Source organism: Hippopotamus amphibius, chromosome 12 (assembly GCF_030028045.1).
Source record: "Hippopotamus amphibius kiboko isolate mHipAmp2 chromosome 12, mHipAmp2.hap2, whole genome shotgun sequence".
Classification (NCBI taxonomy): domain Eukaryota; kingdom Metazoa; phylum Chordata; class Mammalia; order Artiodactyla; family Hippopotamidae; genus Hippopotamus; species Hippopotamus amphibius.
Window position 1 is genome coordinate 76,104,619 of NC_080197.1, and position 16,880 is coordinate 76,121,498.

Sequence of the window (16,880 nt, forward strand, 5' to 3'; positions counted from 1 at the left end):
TCAGAGACGGACAAACTAGTCACTTGGAAGTCCCCGAGTGAGGGGACCTGAGGTTAAACTGTGAGCTTCCGGAGGACATCCCAGGACCTCCATTAGTTGGAAAGGATGTGGGTTCAGTGATGTGGGTAAGTCAGCCCGTGGGAATGCCCAGGCCACAGACCCTTCAGGGCAAGGCCACAGGCAGGCAGAGGAGCCTAGGGAGAGGAGAGCTCTCGGAAACAGCTGGCTACCAGGACGGGGAGAATTGAAAACACATTTTCCTCTTATCTTTTTTACCTGGACTTGGTTAGAGCTAGCTAACATCCTGGGGTTAGTTTCTGGACTGCTTCTCTGATTCTTTTGGTTGCAGGATGAGTAAAAAGAGCTTAGAAGATGCTACATCTCCAGATTTCTCTGGCCTCAGAAACATTTTCATGAGGCTCCCTGAGCACATCCTGTGTGCGAGGCCTGTGAAGGATTCTAAGTGGGGTATGGTGGGCTTTCCAGCCAGCGAGGGGCTCCTTGTGGGCTGGGGCTTTAGGAGACCTGGGTTCTTGCACTGCCCCTGGTAGGTTTCTGCCATTCCTCTGTTGGTTCCATCAGTCCTGGTGGACTGTGTGGAGTGCTTACTCCACTCCAGGTGTGGTACTTGATGAACAAGACAGGGGCCCGTCTTTAAGAAGTCATCCTTTGGGACTCCCTTGGTGGCGCAGTGGTTAAGACTCCAAGCTCCCAATGAAGGGGGCCTGGGTTCAATCCCTGGTTGGGGAACTAGATTCCACATGCCGCAGCTAAGACCTGGTGCAGCCAAAAATAAATAAGTAAATAAATAAATATTAATGTTCATGTGCCTATTTTTTAAAAAAGTCATCCTTCTACTTGATCTTTTAAAAAATACAGATATCCCTGGAGGGGTTCTGCTTTGGCCTTCTGGTCATTTGCAACCCATGTAAATGACTTTTTCAGATTGTATTCTTGAGATCAAGTTTTGCTTTGGGGCTGTGGGAAGGACACTGAGCGTTGCTGCCCTATCTCTCTCTGGCCATTTTCCTGTGGATCAGCATCCAGGGTTAAGATTGAGGCTGCAGCCAGCCCATATGGTATCTTCGTGCCAGTTAGAAAAAAGTCTCTCTTCCTCAAGATACTTTCCTTCCATTTTTTGAGAATTGCCTTAATATGATGTTTTTGTTTGATCAAGACTTTACTGCCATCGCCAGAAAGCTGACCTAGTAAATAATACAGCTCTAAGATATCTTCTCTATGGTTGGTGCCCCCTTACTGTAGCATCTTTGTGCAGTGTGTGACCTGCACAACTGCACGTGGCTGCCTTGGTTAGGATAAGCACTTGGTTAGGATAGTTTACCCTTGCTGGCTGGTACCTGCTGCATTTCTCATCCAGTAGAGTGGTGCTGCCCCCTGAGGAGGGCCTTCGGTCCTTTCAAGTTTGAGAATACGAGAACAGGAATGGGAGGCTTGGAGAAAGAAGACAAGAAGAAACACGGTTCTCTGTAGATGATGTAAGTCTCTGTGACTCCTGGGTTTTCCCAGGAGGCTGGGAGCTTTGCAGCCCATCAAATTACATTTGTGGTAGGAGGTTGGAAAGGCCAGTTATTGAGGCCAAAGTGCTAAGAGAATTCCTGCCCTTCATGAAGTCAAAGGATCTCTTAGTGGGACCGGACCTCCGAGTCTAGCCTTATCAGTTTATAGGTGAGAATGAGGAGAGCCCAGGAAGGCACAGGTGCAGCACCAGAGGCACAGATGGGAAGTGGGGAGTTGGCACAGGGCCTGGGTCTCTGTATCTCACCAGCTTACGCCTTGTCTGTCCCCCGCTCTTGGAGGCTGAGTGATGCTGGGATAATGTGGGTCCGAGGAGCGGGAAAGGCTATGGGCTCTCTCTCCAGGGACCTCTCAGGATCATGAGTGTCCTGTGGGCTTGGGTTCTAAGAAACCTGCTTCACGTAGAAGGCACTCGAAAAACACCTTCATCCTGGCCTCTCCCAGGGAGATTTTCCAGCACGTTTGGCTTTTACTTCTCCTCCTCTTGTTCCTGATGCCAAAGGAGACTGAGTTTCAAAGCAAGTGTTTGGTATTGGCGTCCTTCATCCCTTAAAACACACACGTTTGCTGAGAAAATGTTCTTGGAATTCTTGGGTTTGGAGGGGCTCCTGCCCTTCTCCACGGGAGCTTGACTTGGCAGTGGCCCCAGTGGCAGCAAGGTTCCCTGTAGGGCCAGCGTTATACCTTCTTCTCCCGACTGCTATTGATCGTGGTTATTAGTTATGAAGTCTTCATCTGAAAGGGGGCGGGCACGCCAGGGAGACCACTGGAGCCTTGGAGAAGCCATTCCCTGCATCATGGCAATATCAGAAGAGTCTCCATCACACGACGGGGACACACGCCTCATTGTGTTCCCCAGATGCAGCATTTGTCCTCTTGCCCCTGGACCCTGAGCGAAGTTTGGTTTGTGTTCTGACCTGCAAAGGGCTAAACAGAAAACATGCATTGACTCGGGCACCGTGCACTAGGCATCGCACTAGCATCGAGGGCATAGAGATGAAGACAGAGAAGTCCCAGACATGATCTTGACCCACGAGGGCCTGCAGACAGAAATCCTTCTCTTTTCTGTGTTGTGGGAGATGATGTCAACCCTCCTTTCTGTTGAAAGCCTCCTCCAGGCTTAGCACTGTGGTGATGCCTGCAGGAACCCGGTGAGCTGCAGGGCTGGGGCGTTGTCCTCCGGGAGCTGAGAGTTTGGTAGAGACAAGGGAAGTCAGACGTGGAAAGATGCACACCAATCAAACATGGGGCTGCTTGTCACAGATGAGTGACAGGTGAGCAGTCTGGGAGGGCTTCTTGGAGGAGGTGTGAATGGAGGCCGGCCTTGGAGAGTGCTGCTTGGCCCTGCCGCCTGGGTCCTGGGCCCGGGTCAGCTGTGGCCACATGCGCCCTGTCTGGTCTCACCTCCAGGCTCTGAGCCCGGCTTGCTGCGTCTCTCTTCTTGCTCCCCATTCTCCCGCTTGCCACCTGCCACCCACCCCAAGCCTGCAGCTCCTCAGCCTTTTCCCAGCTTTCCCCTCCTCCCCCCGCGAGGGTCGCTGTTTCTGATTATTCCCCCCCACCAGTTAAAGTTACTTGCATTCTTCTGCATCGACTCTCATTTTGTTATTTCCTGTCCCGTATTTTCTAAACTCCCCAGGTCCCTTCTCGTTTATTTCCCCATCCTCCGTGGTGCTGTTCACAAGCACTGCCCCATTTGTTATCATCTGCAGATTTAATTAGCGTGGTTGATGACCCTTTTCTTCCAGACTGGGGGCCGTGGGGAGGGACGGGCGGCCTCCGGCAGGGCCAGCTCCGCGAGATGTGTGCGCAGAGGCTCGCCGTGAAAAAGCCTGTTCTGGCTGCATAGAGGGGACGTGTTCCAAACTGGGCTCTCGCCTCACATAGGGAAAAAATGCCCCGGGAGCCAGGTTTTTCTGGGAAAGAAGGGAGGATGCTGGAAACTGGATTGCACGAACCCCCTCGGTTCACATTCCTCTGGCCAGAGGACACCGCGTGCAGAATCCAGTTACGATCGGCTTGAGCACCTGCTTGTCCCGTGCCAGGCGCTGGGCAGGGTGCCTTTCTCGTCTTCTTGCTGATCTTCACAGGCACGCTGTGGGCTCACTGCTACTTCTGGGTTATTATTTTTCTATTTTAGTGAAAAGGCAACTGAGTCTCAGAGAGGCCATCTCACATATCCGTGGTCACACGGGGAGTACGTGGCGGAGTGGGGAGTCGAAGCCGAGCCTCTCTGAGCTTTTCCTTTAATGCCCTCTGCTTCTCAGGGACCCCGTCTGCTTCAGCCCCTGGCCTCCAAACCACTTGAGGCTGACGGATTATTTTCATGGTCCCCTTGGCAGATGGGCTAATTCGGGATATTTTTGGAAGCCCGCAAAACAATCAACTTCTTTCTTATTTTTTCTCATTACCGTCGATGGGTATCTTCCCGAGTGTCCCTGAACAGTGCATCTGTATCAGGCCAGGATCTAGGTTTTAGTTAATTGAAAAGCCTTTACTTATAATCCAAATTCTCTAAGCTCTACCTTAATATCCCTCAAGGCTGAGTCCAGTGAGGTGGGGGTGGTGTGGGGGGAGGAGGACTGGTGTGACAGGTACTAACTCTGGCTTTCAGGTCGTCTGATGATCTGTGAGCAGCACGGTGGTTTCGATGCCCGCTCTCTGAGCCCTAGGGCAGTGATTCTTGATGGTACGTTGTATGTTTCAGGGAGGACCATTTTTCCCTGGGTGAGACTTCCCAGTACCTTCAAGCATGTTTGGCCTCCTTCTTTCTATCCACTAAATGGTAGTGATGCTCCCCAGTCATTGTGACAAGAAAGCTCCCACCCGTTGCTGAAGGGCATGGTACAACTCCTGTGGTTTGCATAACGGAGACACAGAGAACATCTCAGGACCAAGTAGGGGTGAGCAGGCGGAGCTCTGTCCTCCCAAGGTCAACGTGGGTAGCCCCATGCAGTATTTGGTTGGAAGAAAGGGTTCTTTGGCTGAAGAGAGCTTGTAACTAGGTTGTAGAAGATTTTACAGCTTCCTTGTGCTTGTTCAAAGCCTGTCTCCCTGTGTAAGACCTTGGTTATGAGGGGTTAATGACCCCTAGAAGGAGGAGTCAGAGCTGCACCTTCAAGAAACCTGCCTCCTCTGACCTGGAGGAGGTCACAGCCACATGTGGGAGGCTTCTCCTTTATTCTGTTGACCACGGCCTAGACCAACCCCAGAGCAGATGGACAGTCGCTGCTTGTCTGCTGTGCTTCTTGGTCTCGCTAGAAAATGGGAATGTGTTCCCAACTCCGTTGAGAAGGAGAAGGGGGAAGACATTCTCTCAGGGTTCCCTGATGGGGGGACTTCTGTTATTCTTTATCCTGTTGAAGGTATAATGAATCCAGGGGAATGCACAGGGCTGACTCATCAAGGTCACTGTTGTCCACGGGCAACAGCAAATCGTGGGCGGTGTGACCAGCACAGGTAGCATCTCAGCCCTTGGCTCCCGAGCTTCACTTCGCTTCGGGCAGGCTCATCCCACTCCTCTTCATGCCACCCACACCCTTTTGCACATGTAAATCCCATCATGAGATTCAAAGTACCGCTCAGGTTTCCTTTCCTCCAGGGCATCTTTTCTGGCTCCTCTAGCCCAGAGTCAGCTCTTCCACTGGTTTCTTATATCATTGAGCACATTGACAGAAAAACCCAACTCAACTGGCTTAAACAACAAAGGAAATTTATAAGTTCATGTAATCAGAAAGCCAGTTTAAGTAGGTCTGGTGAGGATTGATCCAGCAGCTCAAACGATGTCCCCACAGACCCTCTATTTCTCCGTCTTTCTGCTCAACCTTTTGCAGGGTCCACTCCATCCTCTGCTTACTCAGTGGTCCCTTGGCTGACCCAGACCTTCCCTCGACTGCCACTCTTCTCCCCAGAGTTCTGGCAGAGAGAGAAAGCTGCTTTGTCCCGAAACCCTAGCCAACATTTCCTCACATCTTATCAGTTCCGATTGCATTACAAACATGTCCCAGAACCAATTGTGGTGGCCAGGGGGATGGATTTGCCGATGGGCTCAAGCTAATCAGGCTCATCCCTGGAGTCGATGGTAGGGTCAGTTCTACTGAAAACATATGGCTGAGATCCGGGTGGCGTATTTCTCTGGGCGCAAAGTCTGGCAATTATTGATGAGTGAAAGGGGAGACAGTGAACAAACAAGCATTGATTAGTCGCCCTGTCCACTTGGACATTAATCACCCAGTGGTGATGTTATTCATCTGTCTTGTGTGCTAGGTATCATTTGTCTGGTTTCCAAAGAAACTGGAAGCCATAGGCTGGCTTATATTTCTTCTGTGTGCCCTTAACTCTTTGCACATTGCTAGTCACATGGTTGTTGCCCAATAAATACTTGTCGAATTGAAATACGGTGGGATGATTGAATCGTAGGAAACAGTGAAGATATTCCTTAGGGAGTGGGTGAGTCATTGCCCAGACAAGACAAGGGCGCATCTGTCGGAAGGGAATTAATGACTGATGGCATGAAGGTTTTATAGAAGTGTCTTGAGGAGGGAAGACAAGTATCTAAATCAAAAAAGTCACAGAAGTTTTGAGTTAGGAGGAATACGAAGAGATGGGTACTTTGAGAGGTAACGTGATGGGCTTTTAAATGCCCGGAAATGATTTTCTCTGAGTGGGACGTTTATCATGTGGTCCAAAGGAATGCAAGTCCAGAAGGAGATGCTGGGCATTCCTGCCCAAAGGGTTGATGGCTCTTGAATTTGGTGGTGCTCTTTGCTGATCCATAGGGTGACTTTATGATTTATCATCCAGTCTGGAACATTTGTGCTCATGCTGAGGCGGAAGACATAACCTGGTACTGTCCCAGACCAGCCAGGACCTGTCAGTGATCCTTGGTCTAGGTCTCCATCAACCATCCAGCTAGGGGACCCCCTGCCTCTGCTCTGCAGCTGCCTTCCATTTCTCTGGGCCTTGATGTGATTGCAGTGTCCTGGTGGGGCGAGGGATTGCTGAGAGCTGGTGTCTGCAGCATCTGATTCCACTTGCAGGATGTCAGCTGTCCAAAATAGTTCTGTTGTGACGAATACGAAAGGGCAGCATTTTCCTCTGGTCTTTCTTCGGTTTATCTATGACCTTTTCCCCTCTATGTGTGCTTGGAGCCTGGTTTTGGGAGAGGCCCTGTCTTTTCTGCCAACATCTTCAGGGCCTATGGATTTTTTATCCTTGTCTTTGGTAGAAATTGGGTCTATGGCTCCTGCATTCTGTTCTGCCTGTTACTTCCCGCATTCTAAATTCCCAAGGGAAACATTCTCCTTTATCCTCAACTTCATTTGGGGGTGTTCAGGGAAGCCAGAAACTATTGCCATGGTGGGCTCAGCTATGATGTCCCTGAAGTGGGATCCAAGAACCATGGTAGTATCCCCGTGGAGGTCAAGGGCATGTGCTTTGTGGCCCAAGGGGCAGCAGGATGCCCTGCACTTTGAATCTCAGGGCAGAGGTTTGACAGTGGCTTCCCCTGAACTTACTCTTAAAAAAATCCTTTTAAGGACTTCCCTGGTGGTGCAGTTGTTAAGAATCCGCCTGCCAATGCAGGGGACACAGCTCCGCTCCCTGGTCCAGGAAGATCCCACATGCCGAGGAGGAACTAAGCCCATGCACTACAACTACTGAGCCTGCGCTCTAGAGCCCACAAGCCACAACTACTGAGCCTGCGTGCTGCAGCTACTGAAGCCTACGTGCTCTAGAGCCCATGCCCCTCAATGAGAGAAGCCACCGCAGTGAGAAGCCTGGGCACCGCTCGCTGTAACTAGAGAAAGCCTGTGCATAGCAATGAAGACCCAATGAAGCCATAAATAAATAAATAAATTTAAAAAACCCATAGTTCTCAACTTTAACAGAAGAAAACAAAAACAAAAACATTGCCTCTGAGTTTCCAGAGCTTTGGTGACTCGCCAAAAATGGTGCAGCTGGGAAGGGACAGAGCTGGGGCCCAAGACCCAGTCGGTCTTCAGACCCTAATACCCATGGCCTTCCCATGACCAATCTGTCCCATGACGATGGTGAAGAGTTCCCCCTTCTTCTGTGGGCTTTTGAAGTGGAAAGAAGCCCAGGGAACACTTAATCCCAGTCGGTTGCTGACTCCCCATGTGGTCCCCGTCCTTCCAGGGTGCTGGGCTGCCCTGGGGGCCCCTGCAGCTCAGGGATTAAGTGGGGAGCTGGCTCTCTTGGTCCTTGCTGTATAAGAGGGTCTGAGTCTTTAATTTTTGCTGGGCTCCCCGCTCCCCAGTTCATCTTCACCTGGGCTTGAGCAGAGGTTTCCAGCATGGCTCCTGTGTGGAGTGCAGTGATGTGTGATGCACGGATTGAAGACTATGCTATCAGGTCGAGGGGGCATCTCTTCTGGGCACCTGTCCATTTTGGTAGCTGATCCAAGGGGTCCCCCCAGCACAGAAGGCTGACCCCCCTTCCAGGAACTTTCAGTGATGGCTGCTTCCTTTGACAAAATTATGGCGAGAGTGGCTGAGTTTCCATCTCCACAGGACTGTCCACAGGTTGTCCCCAATCTTTGCTTGGGGAGGAGAAGCCTTTTCTATAAGAGGAGACTTGCTGCTGGTATTCTGGGGGGGTCCCAGGGACAGGGTTCAGTGGGCATTTGGTCCTGCCCTCCGTCTTTGCTGATCACTCAGCCATCTTTCCCTTGGCCTGGGGAGGAGAGGGCTGGAGAGGAGAGTTATCTGGGACCTCTCTGGAAAGCAGGTTTTCACCTTTCCTCCTCCGGTCAGGACATTCTTCCCTGTGTTTGTTTAATTCCAAGCCACTGTGTCTCTAGGAGACTCGGGCAGAGCCTGCTCCTGGGCCATGGTTGGAAGTTCCTGAAGGAAGTTAAGACTTTGGTCTTAACGATGACAAAGGTAGACCAGGGTGTTCCTCCATGGGGCTGTCGTGAGAACCCTCTTATTTCCTGTGCCCAGGGCTACACCCCACACTCCTTCTTAGACTGTGCTGATGGTTGTCCTGGCCACAATCTCAGTACCGCCTGGTGTAAGTCCTCCAGCTGCTTGGATGTCAACCTCAGTGATCCGAGAACGTGGGAGCCCCGGGGGCTCGCCTCACCCTTTCCGTGGGACCGCATGCCCTTGGTCCTCGCACATCTGAAGTGACCCAGGTTGGTGACATCTGGGAGGCGTCTGCCCCCTTTGTCCCTCTCCACTGTCTCCAAGCTCACCCTCCCTCCCCCGCCCCACCCCTGGCAGCCCCGCTGTGGGCTGCGATGTACTGCAGCCGGTGTTCTCACGGCAGGGCCGGCCCAGAGCACACGCAGGCGTCCAGGGTCAGCGTCGGGGTGGCTTGGCCGGGCTTGCGGGGAAGGAGGCTTGTGGAGTATCGGATTCCAGTGTTTGGCCGGGACTGCCTCCCATTCACTCTGGTCTCTCTAGAGGGAGGACGTGGTCCTGTGAAGCCACATCTTTGGAAAACAACAACGAGACATAAACAACACGGATAATCTCACCAGGAGTGAGCCTCTGGTCCCTAACAAGGGCTTTGAGCAGTGGCTGGAGCTCTAGAGAGAGGTCGCTGGGGGCACGGTTACCCCCACCCCAAGTCCCCTGTCCCCCATCTACCTAATCTCTTGTGTGGGGGCACAGGACTGCCCTGGGAGCCCCCAGGGACATGTGATGCTGTCATAGACACCATGGATGGACCCTATGTCGGGAGACCTGGATTCCATTCCTGGTTCTGCTACTGGCTAGCTGTGTGTCCATAACCCAGCCACTCAGCTTCCTGAGCTCCAGGTCTTCATTTGCTGCTTGAGAAAGATGTGAAGCATCGCTGGAGGGCTCTCCAGCTCCGGAGTCCTTTGGCCAAATCAGTTCATCTTCTGAAATGCACCGTGGCCATCAGCTGGCCCTGCTTTGAACCGTCAGCACGGGGGTGTTGAATGGTACATAGAAGTCTGATGCTTGGCAAGTAAAGAGACCCAAGACTTCTACATTTGAAGTGTCCTCTATTCTTCACAGCATCCCCAGTTCTTCTCCTTAAGGCTGCAGCACCCTTACAAACCTATAAGGCAGAGAGGTTCTGGGTACCTCCAGCTACAGTTCAGTTCAGGCCGTGTTTTGTGAGTGCCAGGACAGGCTCATGCTGAAGCAGTAGACCTCTAGGGATGGGAACTGTGACCTGAAAATGCAGTGAGAACCTGCGGCTACCAAGAGGAACAGAGACGCCCTCCTGCGAGGTCTTTATGGGGCTCCTGATAAGGTTGGAAACTTGAACAACTTTAGTCGTTGGCACAAGACAAAGATTCAGAAATGACACTTATGGGTAGTTGAGTTATTCTCTCGAAACGGAACTAGATTTAAATTATGTTGGCTACAGGCTACCGATTACTTTCTGGGCCATGGTGGCCAATTTTTGGAAGTTGATCATGGGATCCAAATGGAACCAGTGAAGTGTGTTTGTGTATGGAAGTTGTAAGACATACTTACGGAGGCTTTACCCTATCCCGGGTGCCCTGGTGGCTGCTGAGGACAAAGCAATCAGTAGGACAGATGCAGTCTTTGCCCGCATGGAGCTTAGGTCTGGCTCGGAAGCCAGGCGTAAGACAATGACTGCGGGAGTGGTCCGTGCTAGGAAGGAGGGGCGTAGGGGTGTACAGGTAGGAGGGGGACCACGTGTAACCCAAGGCTCAAGAAAGGCTGTTCTGAGGAGGTTCTGAAGTGGGAAGCTGGCTGGACCTGTTGGAAACCAGTGAGAAGGGCTGTGTGGCTGGGGTCCAGGGAGGAGGGGGGAGGGGCTGTGTCCTAGAGATCATGACTGCAATCAGGTCTGCTGTTGGGTCAACTTTAGAGAAGAAGGGAGGAAGGGAGAGAACGGCCGATGAATTAGGGCACAGGTTCAAGGTGGGGACCTGACTTTGCCTCTTGTGAACTCAGGTTTCTGTTGGTTTACTTCGTGGTGAAGGAAACCAGCTGACAACACACCTTGAAAGAGACCGAAGGAGCCGAGGGTCAGGGGATGGCTGAGGACGGTCCCTTTCCTCGGATGGGAGCACTGACAGCCTCTTCTTGGGTGCTTCGTCCTGATACCCAGGAACTGAAGAGACAGAATTTGTAGGGTTTTATGAAAAATGGAATCGCTGTGAAAGGAGCGGCATAGTTTTGTGAGACATTTCAGTTGAGCTGGAGAGATGTCCTTGCCCCATCATGTTTTTCACATTTCTTACCCCTGGGATAGTTGCATCCCCAAGGTGGAGGGGTTTGCGCTTTCTTCAAGAAACCTTTGTGCGCTGGTTCTCCTTTCTCTGATGACAAGAACCAAATTATATGTTTCAGCTCATTTTACATGAACTTAAAATTTTAGTTGCCTCAGAGATTTGGGAGCCCCTCTGGTCACCCTGATACTTATTTATGAAATCTCTTTTAAGGATGGAGTATATGCTCCGATGCCTAATCTCTTATACTTCATGTTAAAGTTTGTGTTGGTTTCAGAAAGTAATGCTTTCTGACCATGTCCTTAAAGTCTGGAGGTGAATAATACTTGGAACCTGTGAATTCCTTTAGGTCCACAGGACATTTTGAAACTCCTATAGATAAAAACTTCAAAGCAGTAAACAAACCAGGATTTTAATCTAACAGGAACGGTTTTCCCCACGTCTTTTCTATCAATTGCAGGAATTCTATGAGGACCTACTCTGTGTCCAGCCTCTGCCGGATGCATGGGGGACACAAAGTGTCAGATACTTCCCTGCAGTCAAGAGGCTGTCATCTTAGTTGAGCAGAGCGAATCCCCATCGTTGCAGTGGCTGACGTCATTGAACAGTCTGAGTTCAGGCATCACAGCAGGAAACTCACATCCTGTATCTCTAATCCTCATACCAGCCCTGCGGCGGTTCTCGTCCTCCTTATTCAGATGAAGAAACCAAGGTTCCTTTGGTTAAGTGACTTGCCCAATGTCCTACAGCTGTAAAATCCAGAATCCAAATCCCAATCTATTTGAATCTGAATCCCCAGCTCTTTCTGCTCCCCTCCTACGCCTAAAGGAATCCAAATCCAGGGTAGAATGAAAGGCAATTGGGCCTGGAGAACAGGAAATTTATTTTTTATTTATTTATTTATCTCAATCTATGTTAACTTCCAATTTTTGATTCCTGGGTTAGTAAAAAGAGCTTCTGCATTTGGTGATGGTTCTGCTGAGGGATTTTCAAGTATAGTATTCCTTTTTTTTTTTTTTTTTTTCCGGGGAGACATAGCCAGTCACACCAGTTAATATTTCACATCAGCTTGGTGTTGTTCTTTTTATGAGAAGGTAACGATGTCGCACAGCATGAAAGAAACATGATGACTAGATGTTAGCACCAGCACAAGTGCATTCCAGCTTTTATTTTCCCTTGAAACAAGTTCCATTTGAGCAGAGTGGAGAAGCAGCATGCTTTGCTGGAGGGAACGAATGCCCCCATGTTGGGGAACAATTTTGCATCACTTTAATACATGGTTGGGCTGCAATTGATAGAGCCTCTAAAATCGTAGGGGCTTAACAAGGTGGAGTCTTACCTTTCACATAAAAATCCCAGAGACAGCCCAGGGTGGCTGGGCTGTCAGGACCCAACTTCTCTCTTGATACTTTGCTGTTTCTGGCCTTGACTTTGACCTTGAGGTCTAAGACACTTGTATCCATGTTTCAGGTCATAGATCCAGGGGTAGGGAAGGGATGAAGGGGCAGAAATCATCCACTTGCATCTTTGTTGGGGGCTGTCACGAGCTGCTTCACCCCTTCACCTGTACCACATAGGCCAGGCATTAGTGCTGTGGTTACCCAACTTCAAGGGGGATGCAGTCTTCATTCTGGAAGGCCATGTACTTAGTTAAAAAAGAAAGGGAGAATGGCTGTCAGGGGACAGCTAGCAGCCTGCCACCAAGGCCACAGGATTGGACCCTGGCTCTCCCGCCCCTTTCTTAAACATCTGCAGCTACTTAATGGACATTTGGTACACATTTGAGGCATCACTTCCAGATAGAGTTAAAAAAAGGGGCTCATCACAATTTAAAAACAAAGATGAAACCAAATATTTTAAAATCAATAATAGTCACGATTTCATCTTAGTGAGAGGGATGGTACTGTCTGCTGTCTTTCACCGAAAACATCATTTCTGGGGCCACAATGGAGAGCTGGGGCTGCAGGTCAGCTTCACAGATGTTTTCTTTTCTCCTTCTTTCTTTTCACTAAATTAGAAAAGCTAAAATTACCATTAGAAGTGGCAGCAAGTGATTGATGACTCTGTCTAGTAGTCCTGGTACTGTGGCCACAGATGGACAGAGAAATTGGGGCGATTTCTCACTGAAAGCCACTTCCAGGGTTTTGTCAGAACTGTGTCCACTTGGGAGCTCGAAGGCTCAGTGTTTTGTCTTAGGACTGCCTCTTGGATTCCTCCCATCCTTAGGTTCAGTTTTAGTCTAAAAGGCACGTCTTTATGTTCTGTTGCGGCCCTTGAATGTGGTTTTTAACTATGCGCGATAAATGTCCTGTCTGTCTCTCGTGAGGGGAGAAAACCACCAGACAGAGCATGGACTGCCTGGATTCGAATACCTTTTTTTTTTTTTTTTTAAATCATACTGTCTTTGTGACTTTGGGCAAATTATTTGAATTTTCCCTGCCTTGATTTCCAAACAGTAAGAGAGTGTTCGTACCCTGTAAATATTCTACAAGCCAAAGCACACAACCTCCCTTCTCCGTCTGGGCCCACGATTCACACTCAGAGAAGATGCGTTGCAGTGATATGTGTTATTTTCAGGTATTTGTCAACTCTAGACCTTCCAAGACTTTCAGACCACATTTCAACCTTCCTGCAAGCTTACTCCTGGTTTCTTCTTCATTCTTCTCCCTTAGAAATTAGCAGCTTTCATCCCCAAAGTGTGGGTAGCTTCTGGATGTCTGACTTATTGAAGGGATCGTGGAGTGCCATTCAGACTTAGATGGTCTCCCCTTGCATAAAATATCTTTTTGTCTTATTCATCCTCTCAGAAACCCGAGTGAACCCCGTCATAGTGCACGTTGGTGGGGAAAGCAGTCTTCTCCCTGCTACCTGGTTCTCTGCCCGGCACACGGGGTGATGTGCGCAGACGCCTCCACTGGCATCTTCAATGCTGAACCGAGACCGAGGGCGTGTAGGCGAACACCAGCTGGCCTTCGCAGGTGTTTTTGGAGAGGGTTGTCACTGCTTTTCTGTGAGCAGCATCACTTTGACTTCACGCAGGGTGGGCGCCTTCTTGGTCTTGGCCTCCGTGCATCCTGCTTCATGAGATGCGCAGGAAGCCAGCAAACCCATCTTTCCCCTGTAGCGTGGTCTGGGGTGGGGGGAATGCAGCAAGACGAGCACGTCTCTCTGCAGCGCACAGTCGCTAGGACCCGGTTCCCTCTCTGCCCTCAGCAGCTTTGTCCTAATTGTCAGTGGCCCGCGGGCCAGCGGTGCCCGGGTTTCTGTGATTCCCAGCAGTCACGGGGTGAGGAATTTTGCTATTGGCTTGTTCTGCTTTCTTTGTGAACACAGTGTTTGTAATAGATTTTGCAGGTAGCTTTAGAAGCTTCACACCAATATGGGGGCTTTTGCCCATTTTTCCTGCTTGTTTTGGTCTTTTTTCATTCGGTGACAAAATGAATTAATGTCAGAAAGTGCATTTTATTTTTCTTCCTTTGTGTGCTTGTTCTGAAAAACATTTGAGGTTTTCTTTGAAGGTGAGAAGAAACTGATGGCTTCATGTTGTAATCTGAGCAGTTTTTATAGCAGACACTGTGCCTGGGGCCAAATGAATTGCTGTAAGTAAAACCTAAGTTTCAGATACTCATCGCTGTGTTTCCTTCCCTGACTTTCCATTTTGGGGTGAAACCAGTGCACTCACAGGATAACTTGTCCTGGAACCTCGGTTCATAGCTATATTCACACGGAGTCCTGCCCATGGTTGATGTTTATGCTGTTCTGTTGAGTTGTACCATTTACATTATTATTTATGTCATTACTTTTAGGCTTAGATGATCCATTTTTGTGATTTGGGCTAGGACACAGCAAAATAATAGAACAAAAAGTATAATCTTAACAATGAAAATATTTGTACGGAGACAGGTTCCAGATTGCTCCCCGAATCCATCAGAGGTAAACCGACTATCTGCTGTAACTACTATATATAAAATAGATGATGAGAATATACCAAACAGCACAGGGAATTCTACCCATTATCTTGTAATGACCTGTGATGGAATGGAATCTGCGTAAATACTGAATCACTGTGCTGTACCTATGAAACTAACAGTATAAAATTTGTAGAATCAACTATACTTCAGTGAAAAAGAAAAGGGTTAACGGGGTTTCCGTGAAAATTGTAGTTGCTTACATTTCAAATCTCTGAACACAGTTGTTTTAACTCCCCTTTTCCTCTGAAGCCACCAGACCTCCAGGGACCACACTTTGGGAACTCTTCCCCACTTTGGAAGAGAGCGTTTCTGGACCAGAAGTGGTGAATAGGGTCTTGGTGGGAGGGGACTAGCCCCCGGTGAAGTGCAAAGAGAACAAAAACCAGAAACTGAAGAAATAGCAGGCCAGGGCTTCTCATTTGGGAGATTTGGGGAGCCAGGAATTTAAGCTATGTCCTCCTAAGTGTTTCTTCTTCTTCTTCCTTGTCCCTTACAGAGTAAAAGCCAGGGCTCTGTCTTTGTCCGGATCCACGCCCCGTGGCAGGTGCTGGCCCGAGAGGCGGAATTCTTGAAGATCAAAGTTCCCACCAAGAAAGTATGAGCGTGTTTCTTCTGGGTTTGGGGCCTCCCAAGGGCTGGATGGATGTGAATAGCGTCAGGAACAGGGCTGGGTGGGATGTGGGTTTTGTGGAATTGAATCACACTTGCCTCCTCGGGGGCCCTAAGTTTGGGACAGTGATGTGGGTGAGACGGGGAAGAGGTGTGGGGGAAGGGCTGGGCTTGGGAGACCGTGTCACCTCTGGGCAGCGCTGGGACGTGCTCCATGAGAAGCTGACCGTCACCCTGGTGCAGCTTCCTTTTTTTTAAATTTTTTAATTTTTTTTTGATCCAGCTTCTTGATTTCTCCATTATAGCCCGCTTCTCCCTCCCTCCCAGCATGGCCAGGCATTTCTTTAGAGCGAGTGTAGCAATGAGAGCAGACTAGCAAGCCTTGCCGACTGAGCGTGCAGCACGCGGGGAGAACAACACCAGGCTTGCCGTGAAGACACCTCTTCTGGTTGTGACTCTGGCATTAGTGTGGTGTGCTGGTGGGTTTCTGTAAAATAGAGGGTTCTTTCTCATGCAGGTTGATCAAAGTCACCTGGGGAATGTGTCCACAGTGTTCATGCCTGGGCCCACCTGGAACTGTGATTTAATAGTTGGCTGCTATGGAATGAGGCTCCGGCATCAGTATTGTGAAAACAAAATCCCCAGGAGGTTTTGATGCACATCTGGGTTGAGAGCCACACAGTTCAGATGATTTTTGAGGTCCCTTTCAGCCATTATAGTCTGTATAATTTAAAAATTTCCCCAGGGACTTCCTGGGTGACAGTTTGCTTGCATAAGAAAATTCAGCAAACACCTCCAAAGAGAAAGGAAGCGTGCCCACAGACTCACTCTTCTGTTTTTCACTAGGTGTGTTAGGAGAAAGAGGTGGCTCTTGACTTTGACCACTTGAGGTGTCTCTAGAAAGGGCCTTGGGGCAGGTGATGCTCGAGTTTAAGTGTAAATGGTCTATGGGTGAACGCTCTCTCTCTGTCTGTCTGTCTCTGTCTCTCTGCCACACACACACACACACACATACACACACACACACACACACACATCAGTAGTTTTATTTCACAGGTGATGGTCTAGCTTTGCAGAATGGCATCATTCTGCCGTTACCATAACGTCCACCCTCCCCTCGTTAACAGAACCGCACACTTGCTGCCTTCCGCACCGCTGCTCTTATCACCCGCCTTCTCATCACCATCTCCACCATCAGTAGCATGGTTAGGGTCAGCAAAACATTTGGATTAGCGTCGTTGGCTACATGTACACGATCTTCAGTACCAACAGATCTACTGTCTCCACCAAAAATCACTCATCAGATACCGTCATGTGTGACGCTGTATCATGCGTCCCTTACTCAAGAAGGATGAAGTCTGAGGTTCTGTTCTTATAGACTTATTAAGGTGGATAATACATCGGTGGCAGGAGGACAAATGACTATTGAACAGTAAACAAACACGGCATGAATATTAGCTACAGACATCTTGTCAGTAAAAGGTACATGTGTTGGGGTTGCACCCCCAAGTGTCTTGGTTTCACAAGGACCATGCGGTGACCTTTTCCCCTTCAATTGCACT

The 16,880-nt window shown here is 49.5% G+C and overlaps 1 protein-coding gene across 8 annotated transcripts in view; it reads left to right on the forward strand.

Moving 5' to 3' along the window:
- ANO2 (anoctamin 2) overlaps positions 1–16,880 on the forward strand; it is a 357,498-nt gene that overhangs the window by 65,073 nt on the left and 275,545 nt on the right. For 6 of the 8 annotated variants that reach the window (XM_057702096.1, XM_057702095.1, XM_057702097.1 and 3 more), the window contains one exon: positions 15,206–15,304. The exons of the other annotated variants lie outside the window; for them this stretch is intronic. In XM_057702096.1, the coding sequence (XP_057558079.1) occupies positions 15,206–15,304 (99 nt within the window). The remainder of the gene's footprint in view (positions 1–15,205; positions 15,305–16,880) is intronic. 8 annotated transcript variants of the gene reach the window in all.